The sequence below is a fragment of the Dermacentor albipictus genome, chromosome 1, assembly GCF_038994185.2.
Source record: "Dermacentor albipictus isolate Rhodes 1998 colony chromosome 1, USDA_Dalb.pri_finalv2, whole genome shotgun sequence".
Lineage (NCBI taxonomy): Eukaryota > Metazoa > Arthropoda > Arachnida > Ixodida > Ixodidae > Dermacentor > Dermacentor albipictus.
Genome location: NC_091821.1, coordinates 397,568,814 through 397,589,654, shown reverse-complemented (window position 1 = coordinate 397,589,654; position 20,841 = coordinate 397,568,814). Strand labels below are relative to the sequence as shown.

Here is a 20,841-nt window from a genome sequence, read left to right as displayed (position 1 = left end):
CTCAATCACCAAACTTTACATCTACGGGAGCAGAGTGCAAAGATGCGTGTTCACCTAAACTTAGAAGAGATCAAAATTAATCAGGAGCACCAACTACGGCGTCTCTCGCAGTTCGCGTGTTGTTTCAGGCCATTACACCGCACCATTTGATCAATCATGCACGTAATGGTGGATGGAGCGAAATGTATATAGACAGGGGGCACCTGTCGGTAGCACAGCCCCAATCATGTCCATGTGGGTCAATTAGCGGCGGCTCACATGGACGGTTCACTAGGTTCAATCTCAGAAAATACTGCCTCCTCCTCCGGCCGGTCAGGCATACCACCGCCGACCGATATAACGTTAGTTTGTACGCTCCTGTTAAAGCGAAAGCTTTACAAACCGCGCCGAGACGAGTTTGGCCGTCGCCAGCAATTTGACCTTCATTTGACCGTGGCTGTGCCGTAGCCTTGGCTTGGAGGAGAGAAGACTGAGGAGAGGCCCTACCCCCTCCGTGCGCTAGGAGAAAAATGCGGAGAAAATGAGGTAGTAGGTTCGCTTTTTTGCTGTTTTTTATATATCGTTTGCTGCAGCGGTCATGCTTTCGGGTCACAATTGCGTCTTTTGTTATGGTTCTGCACGCTCGCACGTGTTGCTCCGTAGGTTTCGCACGGTGGCAAAGGCGCCGTGTGGGCAGGTTAGTCTCCGCGTTATGTTGCGCTCTATTATCTGGACCGTGCTCTCCCGGATGTTGCTGTGGCCAGGTGGGACAGAAGGAACTAAAGCTCGTGAAATGAACGCGCATGCGAAGCTGTACGCAATGTACCGCGCCGAGGCAATGACAACGGAAGAAGGAATATCCGCGGGAAATTTTGCCCTCTCCGGCGGAATCATGACAGCGATGCCGGACCGCCTTCTCTGAGCGTTGCGCGGGAGCGGGAGGCTACGAGCCTTCGTCGCCAAGCGGCGTCGTGACCGCGGAGATCGCCCGTGGAGCTGCTTCACTGGAGAGGCTCCGGAAAGCAGCAGTCGTCGCACCGTCGATATCAATGCAGCAACCGCGTTTGCGCGCTGTCCGTTTGTGCTTCGGCGCTGTGGATGTTCGCGGCGTCTCTTTGCATGTCTAGCACTTGCGCTTTTTCTGTGGCCCGACAGGCAGCGTCTAACGATGCGTGTCTACCAGAGCCTAATCCCAGTCATGTCTAGCCACCGACCTAGGCACAGCCGTCATGCCTGGCTTAACGATTATTGAATACCTAAGTATAATAAATACAGCCAAATCAAAGGTTAGGCAAGTGAAGCCAAAGACTTAAAGGCTAAACCAAGCTTTCGCTTTGCATGTCCAGGGTTAGCTGAGCCGCAGCCAATTTTTGCATAGGAACTGCGTAGTTTTAAATCTAAAGCTAAATAAGCGAACGCTAGCCTAATGCTACACTTCATCGTCATGCCTGCCATCGGTGCTTGCCCCGGATGAAGGTGCTTGCCCTTTGCCATCGTCTCCCTGGTGAGCCAATGCGACTATAGCTACAGACAAACGCCTGCATCGCTTCGCTACAGCATAATCCGCTTCCGAAGCTGTTGGCAGCAACGCGAGTGCTAATGGTTATGTAGGAAACATTACAAATTATCAGGGCAACAGAATATTCTGGTGGCCATGGCTTTGTTAGGTCACGAAAGATTGTGACCTGCCGTTTACTCGCATACGTGACACAGCACGCTTATGTATTCAAGTTAACATGTCGAGCGCTTTTCGACAAAATGCAACGGAACATAAAATGAAGAGTTGACCATGGTCGTTTTGTTCCATATGGAAGCCCAAATGGAAGAGTTTTAATTTGGCAGTTACATGAGCGCAGCAATTGAGTAAGTGGGGCCATCATGGCAGACATTTGGCACCTACAGAAACATTTTCCACAGTCTCTGGTAATAGCTTTAATAAAGGTTTTACTGAAGGCGACTGAATACACGTTGCCGCTCGTAAAGCTTGCATATATTACACGCTAGCACACATGCAATGGTTTTCGGGAACAGTGTCCTACGCGTCTAGATATCACTGAGCCACGAATAGGCGAAAGAAACGCAGCGGATGGCGAAGTGGTACGCGGGAATCCTTGCAACGCCCTTTACGGCGCTGCATAAGCGCTGCCAGCCGCATCAGAATGCATACGTGCCTGTGGTACGACGTCCACGACAGCGGATGCACCGACGTCTCGTTGCTTTTGAAGAAGGAGGCGCAGCAGTAGCGAAGGCCGGTCATCATGATGGCGGCATCCTCGGCGCTGTTTCTCACGAACGCGCACACGTCGTGGATGATCGACAGGTCGGACGTGTACGTGCAGTAAGTGTTTTCGATGCCCAGCTGGCCCACCTTCACGAGCGCCCACGAGGCACTGAACGTAGGGCACAGGTAGAGCAGCCACAGTAGGAAATCTCGCGAGTGCTCTTCGCTGATCAGCTCCTGCCCACGCTCATGTGCGATCATGTACAGTTGGTATCCCATGGTGGTTACGACGCCTGCAAATCCGAGAAACACTGTCTCTTGGAAGAAAGTCGTGAGTGTCACAGGGTGACAGAGCCGAGACAGGTTGTGCAGGTGTTCATAGCTATAGAACACTCGTAAAACGTGACGCGTTCACGATAAGAAGCAGATAAACTGGCGAGAAATGTCAAGTGTTGGTCGCCGAGAAGGATTGACTTGCTGGTGCGACACGTCGGAACGCAATATCTACCAGTCACTTTCGAGCACGGTAGTTTTAAGAGTGCGTTGATTGGCTACGCGAGCAGAAGTAAAGGTTGTGCATGGAGAACGTTTCCATTCTCGAGATTACCGGCAAGGTGTTCATCTCTCCAGACAGACTTCGTGTTCAAAGCCCCGCACAGGGTTCTCGAGTTTCGAGTCCCGTTTACGTCAGCATCAAAATGGTCGTCCAATATTCGTCCAACATCCAGATCGTCCAATATCGTCCAACATCCTAATATCATCACCCCACCTAATAATTGGCCTTGCCTCGAAAACATGTCCCTTCAACTAGACCCATTTATGTTTAACAACAGCATGGAAACGTTACCGCAGTTTAACTTCTCTGCTCATTACGTGGCCTCCCCAAATCCGTTCCGTCGTAACATTAACTCGTATATGAGAAACTCGCGTAGGTTGTAATCCATCGTGCCACACTCCGGTCTCCTAAATTTATTTATTTATTTATTTAGTTATTTATTACATGCTGCAGGTCGTGAAGCCCAAGCAGCAGTAGAATACAAAACTATAACAATGGTAAAGTGCAACATCGAAATTCAAGCCCAACATTTCTCTTACTATTATTTATTTCGCGGCCCTTGGCTTATCAAGTTGTCCTCAGCACATTTTCAGCCGCATACGTTAATAACGGTAGAATGCACTAATACTGTACTTTCCTTCAAAGGTATCGATTATAGCAACTTCAAAATGTCTGTCATATGCGCTCCGAATAACTTATTTATGCATATTTTCTTCCGAGCAACCCGGAACCTACTCTGCATCGATATACATGGTGCTGCGCAGTTTTATTAATCTGAAGATCACTCACAATCTTGTTTCTTTGCCAGACCAGTTAACATTACTGTAGTCCTTTGCATACGAATCGCTGAACCTGCCCTTAGGTTTTACCATTTCCAGCTCCAAATAATATGTAGCAAGTCATTTGGACCGCACGTTGGCAAGACATTCACTCCTTAACCTATAATCATTCGCACTTTAGCATTCTAGTTTTTGTAAACATGCACTGAATAACAAAAGCAAGCTTATACCTACAGATGGATAATGGCAGTTTCGTAATCGATGCAGATATTTTCACGCTGGGCACGTATCCTTCCTCTGATGATTGACTAATCGATGCCTCCGACTTGGATAACTAAACAGAATTGAACGCATTCCCGGAATCTGCGAAGGCCGCTTGGAATCGACTACATTTCGCAGATTTCCCAATTATTACTTCCTAATTAGACAGTTTTAGTATAGCGTACGCTATTCCATTGCGGACGCTAAAAAATAGCGGGTCGTCACTGCGCATGCGCAAAACGCTAAACGAAATAGCGGGTATAGCGGGCGTACGCAACGCAAAGGAGTTAGCGTGAGCGTTTTTGCGGGGTTTGCGGAGCTTGCGGGAAACATGGCGGCGGTCCCGGCTGCCCGCTTCGAATTGAATTTGGCGTTGCTTTTGTAAAATGCACTTCGTTCGTAGCAAATGACTGTGTAAACGGCTTTCGCTTAGTCTCAGGCCGCTTCGACGACAGAGTATTATGGATAACCTCGTGGTGTTTTCGAGATCGCTTCTCGTTTTGAACGAGTCGAAGCCTAACAAAACAAACGTTTGAGATGTCAGCGCCACCTGTCGCTAAAAGCGCAAAATAGCCGTAACGATGGCATATGGCCTCTGAGATCCGAAGATATCGCCGGTCAACTAAAACTGCAGAAAACGTGCGCTGCTTAGCGTACGCTATATTATAGCGTATAGCGTACGCTATAGTTGCGGACGCTAAACTAAAACTGTCTATTATTTCATTATTTACGTGAATCTCGTCCATTCCACCACCAATTAATGATGTTCTTCCTCTTTGATTCACGATGTTACTGCTTTACGAGATCGAGTACTAAAATTTGATTTAGTTAAAATGAAATCCCGCTTTACTTTCACCTTCCTCAATTCCCCCGCGGCTACCTGCAACCCTCACTCAACCGATGTGGTGCACAGGACCAGCTACGTGTGGCTCACTTATGTCTTGTTTCCGGTAGCTTCGATAAAAAAATAATGACATTCAAGGCGAACGCAACCTTCAACTCGATGAGATTGACGCGCGAGTCGGATACAGTATAGAGCGCCAGGTGGCACGCTTTATACCCTCACAAAGGTGACAGTCGCTGCGAACTTACCAGAAAAGAATGTCAATGCGTGAACCACCATGAAACCGGAGACCATGGAGTCAGTAGCAAAAGAGTAGAAATAAACAAATGGCAACATGCTGTGCATGTACAGAACGTAGGTGACGAGGGCGATGACGACTGTAGGAAGGAAAAGAAAGGCAATCGGTAAAATTGGGTCGCGACCACACAAGAATAGGTTACTTGCGTTCGCTGCAAGAAATAAAAAAAATGCCACCGCGACAGAAATGTGCATGCTGAGAACATTCGGCGTCACTGCTCTACTTAGGCTTAGCTTTGGTGTGGCCGTGCACAACGTTGCACACATCTCTCGGCGCGCTCTGACTCCCAAATGTTCTCTTCGAAATGTGCGTTGCAGAAACGCTATGCACTCGCGTGGAATATTTTGCGGGAGACAAAAGTCCTATTTAGGAGTGCATTCTTCGTGGTTTATTATTTTTAGAACGAAGCTGTTCAGGGCTACTTTCCCCACTATCGTGTACGCGTGCAGAAAAAATCCCGGAGATTGTGCAATGCCGGGGCGAGCGGCAGCAGAAGTGAAGCAGGCGTTAAGCACTCAAGGCAGAAAGCTAGGCTAGTTGGTGTGTCATCATTATTCAAAAGACTAGCGCTCGTCCTGTCGTCTTCTCTGTCTGTGTCCCTGCTATTTTGCGCTAGGTTTTTGAATAATGATAGTTAAGCACTCCCCGTCCGTGTACCGATCCCGAAGATTGTTAAATGCCCAGCTGACCCACGGCGGAGGTGGCGTTCGTCATTAAGGGGCCCACATACGCAGCTTCGCTGGTCATCCTTCACAGAGTGGAAGGGCACTGATTTTTCTTCTTTTGCGACATATACTACATATGACCATAATAAAGTGCAACGCAACCGTTGCTTAGCGCCATTTATATCGGCGAGGTGTGCATGACTTTGAATGGCTTGCTACTTGCCTGGACTCGTCACGTAACGAGCCTACAAAAGCGGAAAGAAAACCCAATTGCGCAGGGACTGAAATATCAAAGATGTCCATGGACACACAGGCTAAAATACGCGGTAGTAACTATCAACATTAACCTCACGGGATCAAATTGATACGTCCTTCTTGATCTGCGATTTAGCACATTTTGATCTGCGATTTAACACATTTGAGTCGCGGAAACAAGAGGGGGCTCGATCTGCTTCCGTATGAGAACATTTTGTTCCGCACATAATTTCTACAAGTGCTCAAAGGATCCAGCGTCAGATTTTTTCCTCCAGGCTTAATTTAGCGCTTTTAATGGATCTACATTTGCATGCATGCGTGCTGATGCGTTTATAGCTTCCGTCAGTGCCTTTCACGTCCGGCCGTAATTTGTCGATTCGCGTCGCAGTCGTAAGCCGCTTGACCAGCATTGAACCGCCTGCCCTTTTGTTTGGCTATTTGCACATACAGCGTCGTAAGCAGCCTTTCCGCGCATAAATGGATTCCAGAGCGCCCAGGAACATTCGCCAAGCTAGTTCCATCCCGGGCTTGTTGATTAAATCATGCTATGTCAGGATAGTTTCTTTAATGTATAACGTAAATCTATTCCATGGGGTTTCTGTTCCATTTGCTTCGTCACAAAAACCGCGAGAACGCCACATCCTAATATGACGTGTACACGCTGATTATGCATGATTATTCCGAACAAAGGAAGAAAAAACACATTTCGATTCTACGAGTTTGTCACTACTAGCATTCCGCGATTGGATCGGGCCATGCCTATAGTTCCCTTGTCTGTCACGCGACGTCATTGAACCGGAAACTCGCCACGTCAAAGGGATGACGTATACGCACTAAAATTGCATTATTAGTTGAACGTAAGTAAACCTTTTCTTTTTTTTTTAATTGTCAGATACCTCTCCGTTCCGAAAGGAATAGAAGATGACTGCTGCTGCGTCTCGAAACAATCGTCATTCTTTGCGTGCTTCCCACGAAGTGGCACTTAACCAGCGCCCGCCTAGACAACGACGGGTCCCGGCGCTGACTATTGGCGAGCAAACAAAGAAGCTCCCTTCGAGGTGCCAGCAACCCGCCACATTCTGTGGAAATGGTAACGACCGTCAAGGCCAGGCGCCTCAAATTGCTGCAAGCCGATCGTCGCGAGGAGCGCACTAATTACGGCAAGGAGCCAATGCCGACGACTTCCGTGAGCCTTGTCGCCCGATTATCTCGTCATTGCATCGTAGGCTGGTTCGAAGGTCGGACGGCACAGGCGGAGTCCGGCGGAATGGTATGACGTCATCGGTGGGATATTGCGACAGTTCGATCATTACGATTGGCCGAGAGTTCATCAATTTCCCTCCTTCAGTTACCTAGGGAAAACTGCTGTTTAAACGCCGACACCTTAGGAGCAGTGTAGTGTGTCCTCAGACGTGTACAGCCTATCAGACATGTAAAGTGCTCCGGAGTGTGCTCTTATTTCCATGGGGCCAGTTGCAAGTAGTAAATATGGAAAAAACCAATGCGTTTCCTTTCACCTCCCGACATCATCATCTCAGCAACAACCATCTTTCGGCGATATAGATACCTATTGCGTTGTGAAGTCCGCTTATACTCGGCTTTGTGCGACGCCCCGCTATAGCGCAGGCCAGCTACCACGGTTTAGGCGCATCGGAGGCGTAAAGGCAAGCAACCCACTTAGTCCGAACCACAAAGCCGACAACGTGGTCCCAACACTGTTCACTGATCGCTCCGACTCTGGCTACTCGCAGATGTCGGAGAGAATTGATCTCTTTGCCCAATATAAAATTTTAGCGGATAATAAATTTTTGTCCAATCGGAGACACCGGTACCACTCTCCTCGTTCGGTTATCTACTTTCACTGCGTGAGCTCGGCCACACCAAAGCCGCCATCTCTGAGCTCCTTGTCTCTCCGCAGCCAATTATATGAAGGAAACATATCGCTGTAGGTAGTTTCATTCACGTTGAAACAAAACAAAAGTCATCACCTACATAAACGAGAATAGCGTGTCATTGCTGTATTGAAACAGTCTTACGAGTCACTGCCCGTGCTTGCGCCGGCGGTTAAGTAATTTTGACGTCAGGAGACTGGAATGAAGTCAGAATAGAAGAGCTAGATCTTATAGCGCCTCTGGTGTTCATACCCAATTTGGGCTGCAGGAAGAAATTTACGAAATTTGAAATGTTTGTTATAACCATGTTTGACTAACTTGATTAAAACGTGGCACGGTTGCTTGCGTGCGCTTCCAGAACAGCGAGTTTAGCCGACACGCATATTTTGCTTTTTGTGCTCCAATTTGAATAATCTTACTATGTTCAATTTCTTACTTTAATTTCTTTGTAAGATATTCTAATAACCGGCTTCGTTTACTCTCTTGTAACTCGTCGTTAAACTTTTTATTCCGATCGGGTGCGATTGCGATCGAAAGTGCCCTGCGTGACATCGGTATCACAAAATGTAATATTGATGCGACATTTGAGCAAGAACAAAGCAAAACAAAGCATTTGAGCAGAACAAGCAAGAACAAACAAGCATTAAGGCGCGCAGAATAAAAAGTTCCAATCTGCATTTTTAATGACAGCCTGCGAAACAATTGGAAGATATATGTCCTATGTCCATGAATCGCATGGTTGCTGAAATACTACAGGGGAAACTTCCCTGTAATAATATTTGCACGGCAGTCTCTGCCCTTCGGGAACCGTGGCGCGGAATGTCTACATGATGTCTACATCATCATCAACATCATCATCATGCAGACATGATGATTCCGCATTCATTGCCAATTCGTATCTGAATGCGCAATCGAAACGTACACTTCATAAGAACAACATCGTAGCACTGAAAGTATAAATAAAACATCAGGTATACTGCTAGGTTCCCAGTAATTTGTTGTTAACGTCTCGCTGCCGTATAAACACCAGACGTAAAAGAAAGGCCTCTCTACCAAAGGAAACTATTGTGCAAATGCGAGCATACGGTGCTAAGAAAATGTCCTATGTTTCAGAGCTGATATAGTCGAAGGCGCCTGCAGCTCGGCCATTGCTAGCAAACCAATCAATGAATTACTGTCGTTCAAAACAACAAAGTAACCTTTGACGAGATAATCTTCAGCAGCGCAGTGAAGCGGGCAAATTGCAAGTGACACATCGTAAGCAGTGCGCAAATCGAAGACGACGGCTAAGAAAGAACACGGCTGATGAGCGCTGTCCCACTCGTTCTTCGTTGATCATCCGCTTGCGCGCTGCTTACAATGAACGCGGTCTTAATTCTACGCGCGGTACCTTTCTGGGAGCAGCAAAGAAGAAACAATGCCACCCAGATGACTTACCGTAATTGCCGAAGTGCTGGTAGAAGAGGAAGCCAGGGAACAGCATACACATCAGCCCCACCATTGCCATGAACATGTCCCAAACATAGTTAGCCAGCCAGTAAACCAGTGGCGACACACCGGACACATACTGCATGCGCTTAGAGTTGCTCACGCGGTCGTCTATTGGGAAGAAAATGAAGCTGGCCGTGGCCACTGAAATGCCAGCCGGGAGCAAAAGAAAATTGGTCAGCCTCGAAGATATGATGTCCCCGAGGGTCTCCGCATGCTTTGCGTTTTTCAGGCGCCGAGAAGCGATTAATTTCTTGCCCTTTTTCACCGGTCGCAGCACGGCAAGTACTTCGCTTTTGCTGTCGTTGGTCACTGTGCGCAGCAGCACCGTGGAAATGACGTTGAGCGACAACGACTGTGAGTGGTACGCGTCGCCACTAAACCAGGCCACGGCCTTGCGCGTAGTCGGCTCGGTCTTGTGGGAGGCGAATTCGGCTCCAAAGACGTACTTTACTTTGTCGATGCGGGCTGTCTTCTCGCCCTCCAAGAACTTTTCGATGTTCGGCACCTTCTTTACGGGAAACTTGTGAGACCGGACGTACTTTTCGAAGCTGCTTTCTGCCACTGCCTTAGAGTCATTGTCGTAGGCCACAAAAACTTGGTCAGATTTTTCGAAGCTGCGGAGGTCGTAGATGAAGTTGTCGGCAGAGAACTCGACCGCCACACGCGGACCGGCGATGGTCTCGAGCTCACCGCGTAGTATGAGAATAACCGTGGGCACAATGAAGCAAAACATGGGCAGCGCCAGTGTTTGCCAGGTGTATTGACGACGCTTGATTATCATGGCCATAAACAGCTGAACCCAAGTGGGCTTTGAAGGCTTAAGGTCATAAACTGCCTTGACATGCTGCTGAATTTCGATGGACGACTCATACTTCTCGCCACCTTCGACAATGCCGCCCAGGTCTTCTGTATCAACGGTAAGATTGGCCATGGTATATTCCCCGTGGTCATCGGTGGCAGCAGTCTTCTTCACCTCTATGCCCATCGCCTTTTCCATGTTCGCCTTGTACTGATAGTCACCAGAGTCCATTTCGAGTACGATGCGGAAAAAGATGTCTTCCATCGTGACGACGCTAATTGTGAAAGAGGTTATGCCGAACGACCTGTGCTCAGCCTCGATTCTATTGAGCACTGATGCCACAGGCGTGTAGTCCATGTGTTGTCCCAGGCCAATTGCGGCAAAAGCTCTTTGGTCTTGGAGCACGTGAGCCTCCGGTATTATCTGACGAACGGCAGCCAGGACGTCACGTGCGCGAAACTGTGGGCTTTTGACTATTTTCACGGTGTATCCCCAGCCGTAACGCCTCTGTATGAAGGATGTGGTGCCGTAGCACTTGTGGGCTGCGTAGCCAAACACAGTGAGCCTGTCGGCTCGCGTGTCGACTTCGTACACGTTTGCCGTGGCAGCAATGATGCACATGGTGCTCTTCAGGGCAATCAGTGCGTTCCAGGCTACCTTTCTCGTCGCGGGGTACATTTTGACCATGACTTCGTCCATAATCAAAACCTTTGGACAGGTGACAAGTGCGACGGCAAGACTCAGGATTTTCTTTTGAGACCTGTCCAGCCTATTGCACTGGACGTTTATGATTGGTTCTAGCTGGAGCATTTCTTGCACTTGAGCGATCTGCTTGTCTAGCACGGCCCATGACTCGTCTTTCATGGAGCCGAAAAACAGAAGGTGCTCGAAAACAGTGAGTTCCGCAAAGAGCACGTCGCGCTGCTGGACGTAAGCAATGTGCCGCCTTGCTAGATTCGTCTGCAGCATCATGTCGTAACCGAGGACCATCACTTGGCCCGCACTCGGAAGCGAGTAGCCGGTCAGCAGATTGCAGAGACTCGTTTTACCCGCTCCATTTGGGGCAACGATGCCCAATATCTCACCGTGGTAAGCTTTGAAATTTGTGTCGCGCAGAATATGCTTGTCCTTGCGCTCGTACTCAAGCTGGCTCACTGTCACAGATGCATCATTCGGCGGGTATTTCTGGAAGCGGAAACCATCCGGTTCTTTTGGTTCGAACACCTCCACGCTCCCCTGGGCGCCCGGTAGCCAATACTTGATTGTGAAGGGAAACCATGGCTCCAGCGGTACGCCTAGAGCCCATGTAAGCACGCGACTGAAGTACCAAATCATGATGGCTACGGAAACAGTGAGCGCCAACATCACGATCCAAATTTCGATCATCTTGACGTTGTCGAGGCCCAGAACTTCTTTGTTCACCATTTGAAAGGTGTAATCTTCGCCTGAAAACAGACGAAATGAAAGCCGATGAAACATTTTTGAGCACGCTGCATTTGCCAGTTTTAGGCAGCACAAAACTGAGGTACCGGCTCTTTAATAAGGAATTTTTAAAGCCGGGTTGAATTACTCCACGAGTGCATCGACTGTTGTGACCTAGAAACATGCTCGCACGGGGAGTGTAATCTGTTTTCCCTTGACCTTTATTTCTCGATAGCCGTAGTATTACCTGAAGAGTCTAAACCTATAGGAAGTAGAAATTTCGGGGTCTAGAGCGTGCTTATAAACCGCACGCGTGAACTGATAGTCATGCATGGTACGGCACGAGCCACCGCTACGCCTTGGCGTGGTCTCGGAGCAATTTTAACGCCAAATATTTTGTCCCATGGCTATGTCGTTCCGTTCCTGTTCATGTGATCAGATGGTTCAATGTCAGAAACACCGCGAGCCGCATTCTATAGGAGGCGAACTCCAAAATTGGCCGTGCGCCGAACATTCGCTGCACGTCAAGCAATGAAACTAGTTAATGCGATCCGTGCACCAAGACATGCCATATCCATGATTAAACAAATAAATGAATGAATGAATTGGTCAGGGGATCAAATGCAGGGGGCATTAAGAACCTTATCAAGATCGCCAACGCGCAACCACTTTCAATATTTGAGACTATTTGGCTATTGACACGAATATCAAATTGCGCGTGGTCCAACAATGGAAAAAATAAACCTTGACTACACCATAAAAAGAAAGTCGCTGCTATTACTAAAATTGTGGTAGCCGCCTTTCGCCTTCCTTATGTGTAGTGGATACAAGGAAAAATTCCAAACATGACAATGTCAAACGAACACAAGGTCGATAACGACCTTTACAGTGAGCAAATATTTCAAAAAGAAACCTGAAATTTACGAGTGGAGATCGGGGCTGATGACACGCCTCCAGCACGGGCGGCTACCACGTGATAATAGAGCAAGTTGTCCGAGGCGGTGAAGTTACATTTTATTAGGCTTGTACAGAAGTCACTCACCGGTAATCACGGCGCATCCGAGAATTCTGAAGCACCAGTGAAGACCCATACAGGGCGACACCGACGTCAGCAGCTTTGACATGCGTCCCAGGCTAATGTAGTCGGCGGCATAGCCCTCCAGCTTCTCCAACGCGAACCAGGGCACAAGATATATTCCTAGCCAGTAAGCCATCGCGAACACCACAGCCGCCGTCGCATTGGTGAAGAATAGGGATATAAACATCGCATTCAGCATGTACAGCAGCGTGAATATGAAGAAGGTGATGAAGACCACCAGCTTGTCGATTCCCATGAGGTACGTGATGTGAAAGTCGCTGTGCCAGTTCGGAGCAAACAACATGTGGATCATGTTACAAAGGACAGCGACCATGCCTATGAACAACGAGGCCAGGAAATGTCCGAGCCAATAGACTGCGTTGTTCAGTCCAACGAGGCGCAGTTTCTCGCGCATACCGCTCTGGTTCTCCTCGACGAGCCGGGCCACTAGCGTGCAGAAGGGGACCATGTAGCCGAGACCGGCGCGGAGTGCGGTTAAGCTGTAGCCACTCCTGCAATGCGCAGTGAAACGGCATATGACACGATTCAGTTCCGTAGGAAACCTTTAAACGTTACGGGAGCGCACAGCACCCCGGTTGGGGTCCGGCGTCATAGATTGGTTGGAATTTCTTATATCGTGTCTTTTAAGTTTTATCAATGACGAAGAGTTGCCCAGTCGTGTAAGACAGGTGCACTGACTTTCCAACAAAACATGAAAGTCTGACAGAAGTATCTTTAACAGATATTAAGCATCCTAAGCAATTGCCCCCATGATAGAATAAAATATAAATAAAACACTTAAGTGAAAAACTATAATGTTCAATCGCCGAACCAAATGCACGTAATGAAGGGTCGTTCTTGGACTAATTCTGAGCCATGTGATAGCGGCCCTGAAGCGTTTTCACTTTTAAATAGCTCTATACGTTTTAACGTTCTAACGTTCTAACGATTTAACTACTGCGGGGACGGTAGAGTATCCGTCCCCAGTGCAAGAGGACCGTGATTCAAATCCTGTGCCGCGTAATTCTCCACCGGAAAATACAAAAAAGAAAACCGTGTGTTCAGAAAATTGCACAAACAGGCCTGGAGTGCGGCCTGATCCCGGTGACCAGAACCGGTAACGCACTCTCTCACCAGAGCAGGATTGGCCACCCTGGTGCAGTACTTGGCCGCAACCTCCTATATGAATATAACAATCAAACCCCTGCCCTCAGTCCCCAGCAGCCGCGAAGCAACTGACCACGGCGGCGGTCAGATCTGTGACGCTGCAGAGGGTGCTAAGAATACCTGGCTCCGGACAGGCCGCCATTGGAATGTGAACCTGGCAACGTTTAACGTTAGAACGCTATCTAGTGAGGCGAGTATAGCAGTGTTATTGGAGGAATTAGAGGGTAGTAAATGGGATATAATAGGGCTCAGTGAGGTTAGGAGGACAAAAGAAGCATATACAGTTCTAAAAAGCGGGCATGTACTGTGTTACCGGGGCTTAGCGGAGAGACGAGAACTAGGAGTCCGATTCCTGATTAATAAGGAAATAGCTGGTAACATACAGGAATTCTCTAGCATTAACGAGAGGGTGGCAGGTCTTGTTGTGAAACTTAATGAGAGGTACAAATTGAAGCTGGTACAAGTCTGTGCCCCTACATGCAGTCATGATGACCAGGAAGTCGAAAGCTTTTATGAAGACGTGGAATCGGCGATGGGTAGAGTGAAAACTAAATACACTATACTGATGGGCGACTTCAATGTCAGGGTAGGCAAGAAGCAGGCTGGAGACAAGTCAGTGGGGGAATATGGCATAGGCTCTAGGAATAGCAGAGCAGAATTATTAGTAGAGTTTGCAGAACAGAATAATATGCGGATAATGAATACCTTTTTCCGCAAGCGGGTTAGCCGAAAGTGGACGTGGAGGAGCCCGAATGGTGAGACTAGCAATGAAATCGACTTCATACTCTGCGCGAACCCTGGCATCATACAAGATGTAGACGTGCTCGGCAAGGTACGCTGCAGTGACCATAGGATGGTAAGAACTCGAATTAGCCTAGACTTGAGGAGGGAATGGAAGAAACTGGTACACAAGAAGCCAATCAATGAGTTAGCGGCAAGAGGGAAACTAGACGAATTCCGGATCAAGCTACAGAACAGGTATTCGGCTTTAACTCAGGAAGAGGACCTTAGTGTTGAAGCAATGAACGACAATCTCATGAGCATCATTAAGGAGTGCGCAATGGAAGTCGGTGGTAACGCCGTTAGACAGGAAACCAGTAAGCTATCGCTGGAGACGAAAGATCTGATCAAGAAACGCCAATGTATGAAAGCCTCTAACCCTACAGCTAGAATAGAACTGGCAGAACTTTCTAAGTTAATCAACAAGCGTAAGACAGCGGACATCAGGAACTATAGTATGGATAGAATTGAACAGGCTCTCAGGAACGGAGGAAGCCTAAAAACAGTGAAGAAGAAACTAGGAATAGGCAAGAATCAGATGTGTTCGTTAAGAGACAAAGCCGGCAATATCGTTACTAATATGGATGAGATAGTTCAAGTGGCTGAGGAGTTCTATAGAGATTTATACAGTACCAGTGGCACCCACGACGATAGTGGAAGAGAGAATAGCCTAGAAGAATTCGAAATCCCACAGGTAACGCCAGAAGAAGTAAAGAAAGCCTTAGGAGCTATGCAAAGGGGGAAGGCAGCTGGGGAGGATCAGGTAACAGCAGATTTGTTGAAGGATGGTGGTCAGATTGTTCTAGAGAAACTGGCCACCCTGTATACGCAATGCCTCATAACCTCGAGCGTACCGGAATCTTGGAAGAACGCTAACATTATCCTAATCCATAAGAAAGGGGACGACAATGACTTGAAAAATTATAGACCGATCAGCTTACTGTCCGTTGCCTACAAAGTATTTACTAAGGTAATCGCAAATAGAATCAGGAACACCTTAGACTTTTGTCAACCAAAGGACCAGGCAGGATTCCGTAAAGGCTACTCAACAATAGACAATATTCACACTATCAATCAAGTGATACAGAAATGTGCAGAATATAACCAACCCTTATATATAGCTTTCATTGATTACGAGAAAGCGTTTGATTCTGTCGAAACCTCAGCAGTCATGGAGGCATTACGGAATCAGGGTGTAGATGAGCCATATGTAAAAATACTGGAAGATATCTATAGCGGCTCCACAGCCACCATAGTCCTCCACAAAGAAAGCAACAAAATCCCTATAAAGAAAGGCGTCAGACAGGGAGATACGATATCTCCAATGCTATTCACAGCATGTTTACAGGCGGTGTTCAGAGGCCTGGAGTGGGAAGAGTTGGGCATAAAAGTTGATGGAGAATACCTTAGCAACTTGCGATTCGCTGATGATATTGCCTTGCTTAGTTACTCAGGAGATCAATTGCAATGCATGCTCACTGACCTGGAGAGGCAAAGCAGAAGGGTGGGTCTGAAAATTAATCTGCAGAAAACTAAAGTATTGTTTAACAGTCTCTGAAGAGAACAGCAGTTTACGATAGGTAGCGAAGCATGGAAGTGGTAAGGGGACACATCTACTTAGGGCAGGTAGTGACCACGGATCCGGATCATGAGACTGAAATAATCAGAAGAGTAAGAATGGGCTGGGGTGCGTTTGGCAGGCATTCTCAAATCATGAACAGCAGGTTGCCACTATCCCTCAAAAGGAAAGTGTATAACAGCTGTGTGTTACCAGTAATCAAATATGGGGCAGAAACCTGGAGGCTTACGAAAAGGGTTCTGCTGAAATTGAGGACGACGCAACGAGCTATGGAAAGAAGAATAATGGATGTAACGTTAAGAGATAAGAAAAGAGCAGATTGGGTGAGGCAACAAACGCGGGTAAACGACATCTTAGTTGAAATCAAGAAAAAGAAATGGGCATGGGCCGGACATGTAATGAGGAGGGAAGATAACCGATGGTCACTAAGGGTTACGGACTGGATTCCAAGAGAAGGGAAGCGTAGCAGGGGGCGGCAGAAAGTTAGGTGGGCGTATGACATTAAGACGTTTGCAGGGACAACATGGCCACAATTAGTACATGACCGGGGTAGTTGGAGAAGTATGGGAGAGGCCTTTGCCCTGCAGTGGGCGTAACTAGGCTGATGATGATGATGATGATGATGATGATGATGATGATGATGATGATGATGATGATGATACTTGGAACGCAAAGATGCGTGTACGTACTGCAATGCTCTACTATTGACCCGCTACGAGCGCATTCAAGTGGAATGTACATCTTGGTAAAGGGAAGCTGAAGAGTGTGCCGAAATCAATAAGATGCTCATGTACGGATGCGGGAACCTTATAAGCCATGCACGTAAAATTTTGGGCCATATTTTTTACTTAGGAACGACGTAATCACCGGCCAAAATTGCGCTGTCGCTCCGCCCCCCGTCGAGCGCCGCGCGCTGCTGCTGACGCTGACGATGCGAGCGGAGACCGGAAACCACGCCTTAGTGACGTCAGCACTGGTGTTCCGCTCCTTCGAAGTCTCCGCGACCGTGCCTGACCGCGCTTGTTTCTGTGTGTGTGCCGTCATAATTTGCCTCGCTCGAGCATGCCTTCCTTTGTTTGTGTGTATGTAGAGTGGTAGTTGACGTGCACAGCATCAATTGAAGTGGTGGGCCGATCATGCCGGCGTTCTGTGCAGTTTACGGTTGCACGAACACCAGCGGCCGCGACGATATTCCATTACTCCCCGCAAGACAAGAAGTTTCAAGCTAAGTGGGAGGCTGCTGGGAATCGAAAGAATTTCAAGCGCTCAAGAACAACAGTGCTGTGCTCTAACCATTTCCGTGACGCCGATTACTACCAGAGTTTATCAATAAGGCGTGAATGAGTGAGCGTACGACTTTCTGCTAGCAGGCTTTCTGGACGCAGCGCGAAACGGTCGGGGCAACGAACGCAAAAAGGCGGGACGGGTGCGGGCGGACGGATGGTAACTGGTCTTGGAAGACCTTATGAATACACGAACTCGTCCAAATCTGGATTTTGATTTGTTGCTAGCTCCTTCGTGTTAGCCGTCAAGCAAAGCCAAGTCTTTCAGTGCTAACAAATGGCACGACTTTACACTAACATCTACCCGAAATTACTTTGTCACCACTGACAACCTCTGCCAGAAGCCGTTGTTTGTGGTTACTACTCAGAAAGCTTTCCAACAACCTGCTTTAAAAGCAACCGTTTTTCTGCGCGTAACTGATGAACTGCTACTACCCGTCGCCGTAGCTCAATGACTTCGGGGTTGCGCTGCTGAGCCCGATACCGCAGGTTCATTCGTGACCACGGTGGCTACATTCTAGTGGGTTAGATTTAGTTGCCCGGTAAATAACCGCACGCGGCCAAAATTAATCCCAAGCCTCCGACCGCAGTGTACTTTATATCGGATCTTGGTTGTTTGCACCCAAAGCCCCGAAATTCATCTTAATTCGTTTTTCCCCCTTGTGCAGTGTGGTGTGCATTGTGGTGTGCTGTGCAAACAAAAAAGCGAATGGTCACACAGGCTAATGTCAGCTGAAACGTGCCCCTCGATAGTCACCCGTTTTATTGTTTTATTTTTATTTTATTACTTTTTGTCCCTTGGGTATGTCGTGGCACATGTCATCGGTATGAAATACCAAATTGCATTTATTCTGCGTAGTTTTGTTTTACTTACAAAATAATGGATCCGTCTGTAGCATGCCCCCACGGAACTCAAGAATTGCAGCCGTTACATTCAAAAGGGAGAAGGTAAGTGCGAGCACCGACGAATATCAAGCTTTTGGCGTGTAATGGTTGATGATGGGAATGTTGGTCTCTCCATATCACGTTGCAGCTGCAATAAGCAGGTCTTGTTTTCAGTTACCCTCTCGTACACGTAGATGTGAGTGTACGTTAACCTTTTCGCTGCGACTCTCTAAAAATCACTCGTACCAAAAAAAAAAAAACTGCGCACCTGTTGTGCCATCCAACCATGTAAACACACAACAAAACATGAAAGGTAATTTTCTGGCTACAGGTAAAGCAAACGTTGCAAGCGTCTGAGCTTCTGTTAGAGCGACCTGCTTTCTTGGCAGGGCTGCTATGGCAAACCAGTGTGGCAGGTCCCTCTGCGTTTCGACAGACGAAGGTAGTTATGAAGGGCTTCTAAATTCTGAATCAGAAGGCGAAAAGGAATATCCAGTTTCTACATGTTCCGTTGAACCAACACGCGAAAAACAACATATTACCGGGACGAAGTATATTTTGAAGGCCAGCCATGGCCATTGCAAGTGTGGCAGGTCCGCCCGTCCGTGTGAATTGTTACCAAGTGCCGAAATACGGGTGAAAAAAACAACAGTCATGTGGCATGAAAGCTCACTGAACGTATACGCGAAAAAAAAGCTCAGCAGGGACTGATGAGCACTGGAAAAACACAAAGTGTGACAGGCAGAGCCTTATCTATTCAAAATTAGTGCGGGCCTCCCCACTGCCTCCTCTATCGCAAACAAGCTACTGCTATGGGTCAGCGCCACGTACTGTTTGTTTCTTTTGTGCAGCGCCTGCGACCGCGCACCATGCCTGAAACTTTCAAACATGAAGTAATGCTCTTAGTGCCCTGACATTTGTATACCTTTCTCCAGAATGTGCCATGATCGCGACCTAATATCCATCTTGTGTTCCACGTAGCACCGTGCAAAATATAGCAAAATCGCACTTGTGAGAGCAGATGGAAAGCGCCGCATAGGAAACGGAAACAAAAGTTTCAGCTTCTTTTGTTGGTGTGTGTGTGTTTTTTTTTTTTTTGCAAGCAGCTTGCACCTGCGCAAGGCGAAATTGTGACTTCGCCACACGGATTCCCAAAAAATTTCAATGCTGGTCCCAATTTAGCGGCCCCGCGTACAATGGAGTGCAGACTGAGCACGAGCAGCGAGGACAGTGCTTGAGTGCTCTATAGTCGTTGCCAACGAAGTAAGGTACTGAGTGGCAGTGTCTCATACCCCAAAGCAAGCAACGTCTGTCAGAGGCGCCAAAGCGGGCCGCCTAGCCAAATTTCGACCACCTGGGGCTCCTTAACTTGTCGTCCAATGTATGGTACACTAGGGTTATTGCATTCCACCCCCATTGGAAGCTTCGTTTACGTGATTAACGCAAGTTGGTCGAGTCTAACGTCGACACGACCCATGCCAACCCAGCCATGTTTACATGCATCTTGCTAAGCAGGTTCGGCGAGTCAAGCTATACCCCTTGTAGACAGGTAGACAGAACTTGCCTCGTCGGTCGCTTAGCTTCACCGACTAACGTTTACATGAACCCCAACATGAACCCGTTTTCATCAACATTTACATGAACGTTTACATGAACAGTTTTCGCTCCGACATAAAAAAATCATGGGGTTTAACGTGCCAAAACCACTTTCTGATTATGAGGCACGCCGTAGTGGAGGACTCCGGAAATTTCGACCACCTGGGGATCTTTAACGTGCACCTAAATCTAAGTACACGGGTGTTTTCACCTCCATCGAAATGCGGCCGCCATGGCCGGGATTCGATCCCGCGACCTCGTGCTCAGCAGCCTAACACCATAGCCACTGAGCAACCACGGCGGGTGTCGCTCCGACATGACGACTCGACCGCACTGGAACGGACTCAGGTAAACCTATAGCGAGAATGCGCCACTGTGATCGGTAGGGAGCGTTTATGCACACGCACGCTCAAGCTTAACAGTGGGTAGAGTTTTCTAGATGGTGCTGGGCGAGTGGACAAAACGGCGCACCGATACATGAGGCAGCCTGTGGCTTCTTTCGGTGAGCGGCCACCAGACGCATTGCTGTGCGAGACCCGAGGGCCGTCTCCGCTCTGGAAGCGGCGGGCGTTTGGTAAGAGCTCGATTATTATTTTCTTTTGTCGCTATTAACCCTTAATGCGACAATGCCGCTGCTCTTAGCTTTCACGTCACAGCAAATAACGCTTCAGTGACTCGCCGCAAAAAGTACGCCTTTGTGTGTTGTCAATGCCTGGAATTTTAGCCGTTCTTTCCACGACTGAATATTTGCCCTTGAAGTAGTCCGCACTCATGCGTCTATTGCAGTCATTCATTGCGCGCGTATTCTTTGCGAGTGAAGCCCTATAACGAGTAAGCTGTGGCATGACAAATGTGAAACATGACACACCGTATGATAGAAAACAGCGAGACGACGCGGACGACCAACGAAACGTAGCAGATATGCGTAAAGCAATCATCTATAGAGATCATGCTGACGTGTTTTTTTTTTCATTGAGGCTTTTGTTGAGCTTCACAAGATCGCCTTCTGCG

The 20,841-nt window shown here is 47.9% G+C and overlaps 1 protein-coding gene across 1 annotated transcript in view; it reads right to left on the bottom strand.

Annotated features, from left to right (window-relative positions):
- LOC135921323 (phospholipid-transporting ATPase ABCA3-like) overlaps positions 1-20,841 on the bottom strand; it is a 40,500-nt gene that overhangs the window by 5,609 nt on the left and 14,050 nt on the right. Inside the window, exons 4-7 of the mRNA XM_065455659.1 lie at positions 12,505-13,052; positions 9,188-11,485; positions 4,889-5,017; positions 2,151-2,493 (exon numbers count right to left, since the gene is read on the bottom strand). Of these exons, the coding sequence (XP_065311731.1) occupies positions 2,151-2,493; positions 4,889-5,017; positions 9,188-11,485; positions 12,505-13,052 (3,318 nt within the window). The remainder of the gene's footprint in view (positions 1-2,150; positions 2,494-4,888; positions 5,018-9,187; positions 11,486-12,504; positions 13,053-20,841) is intronic.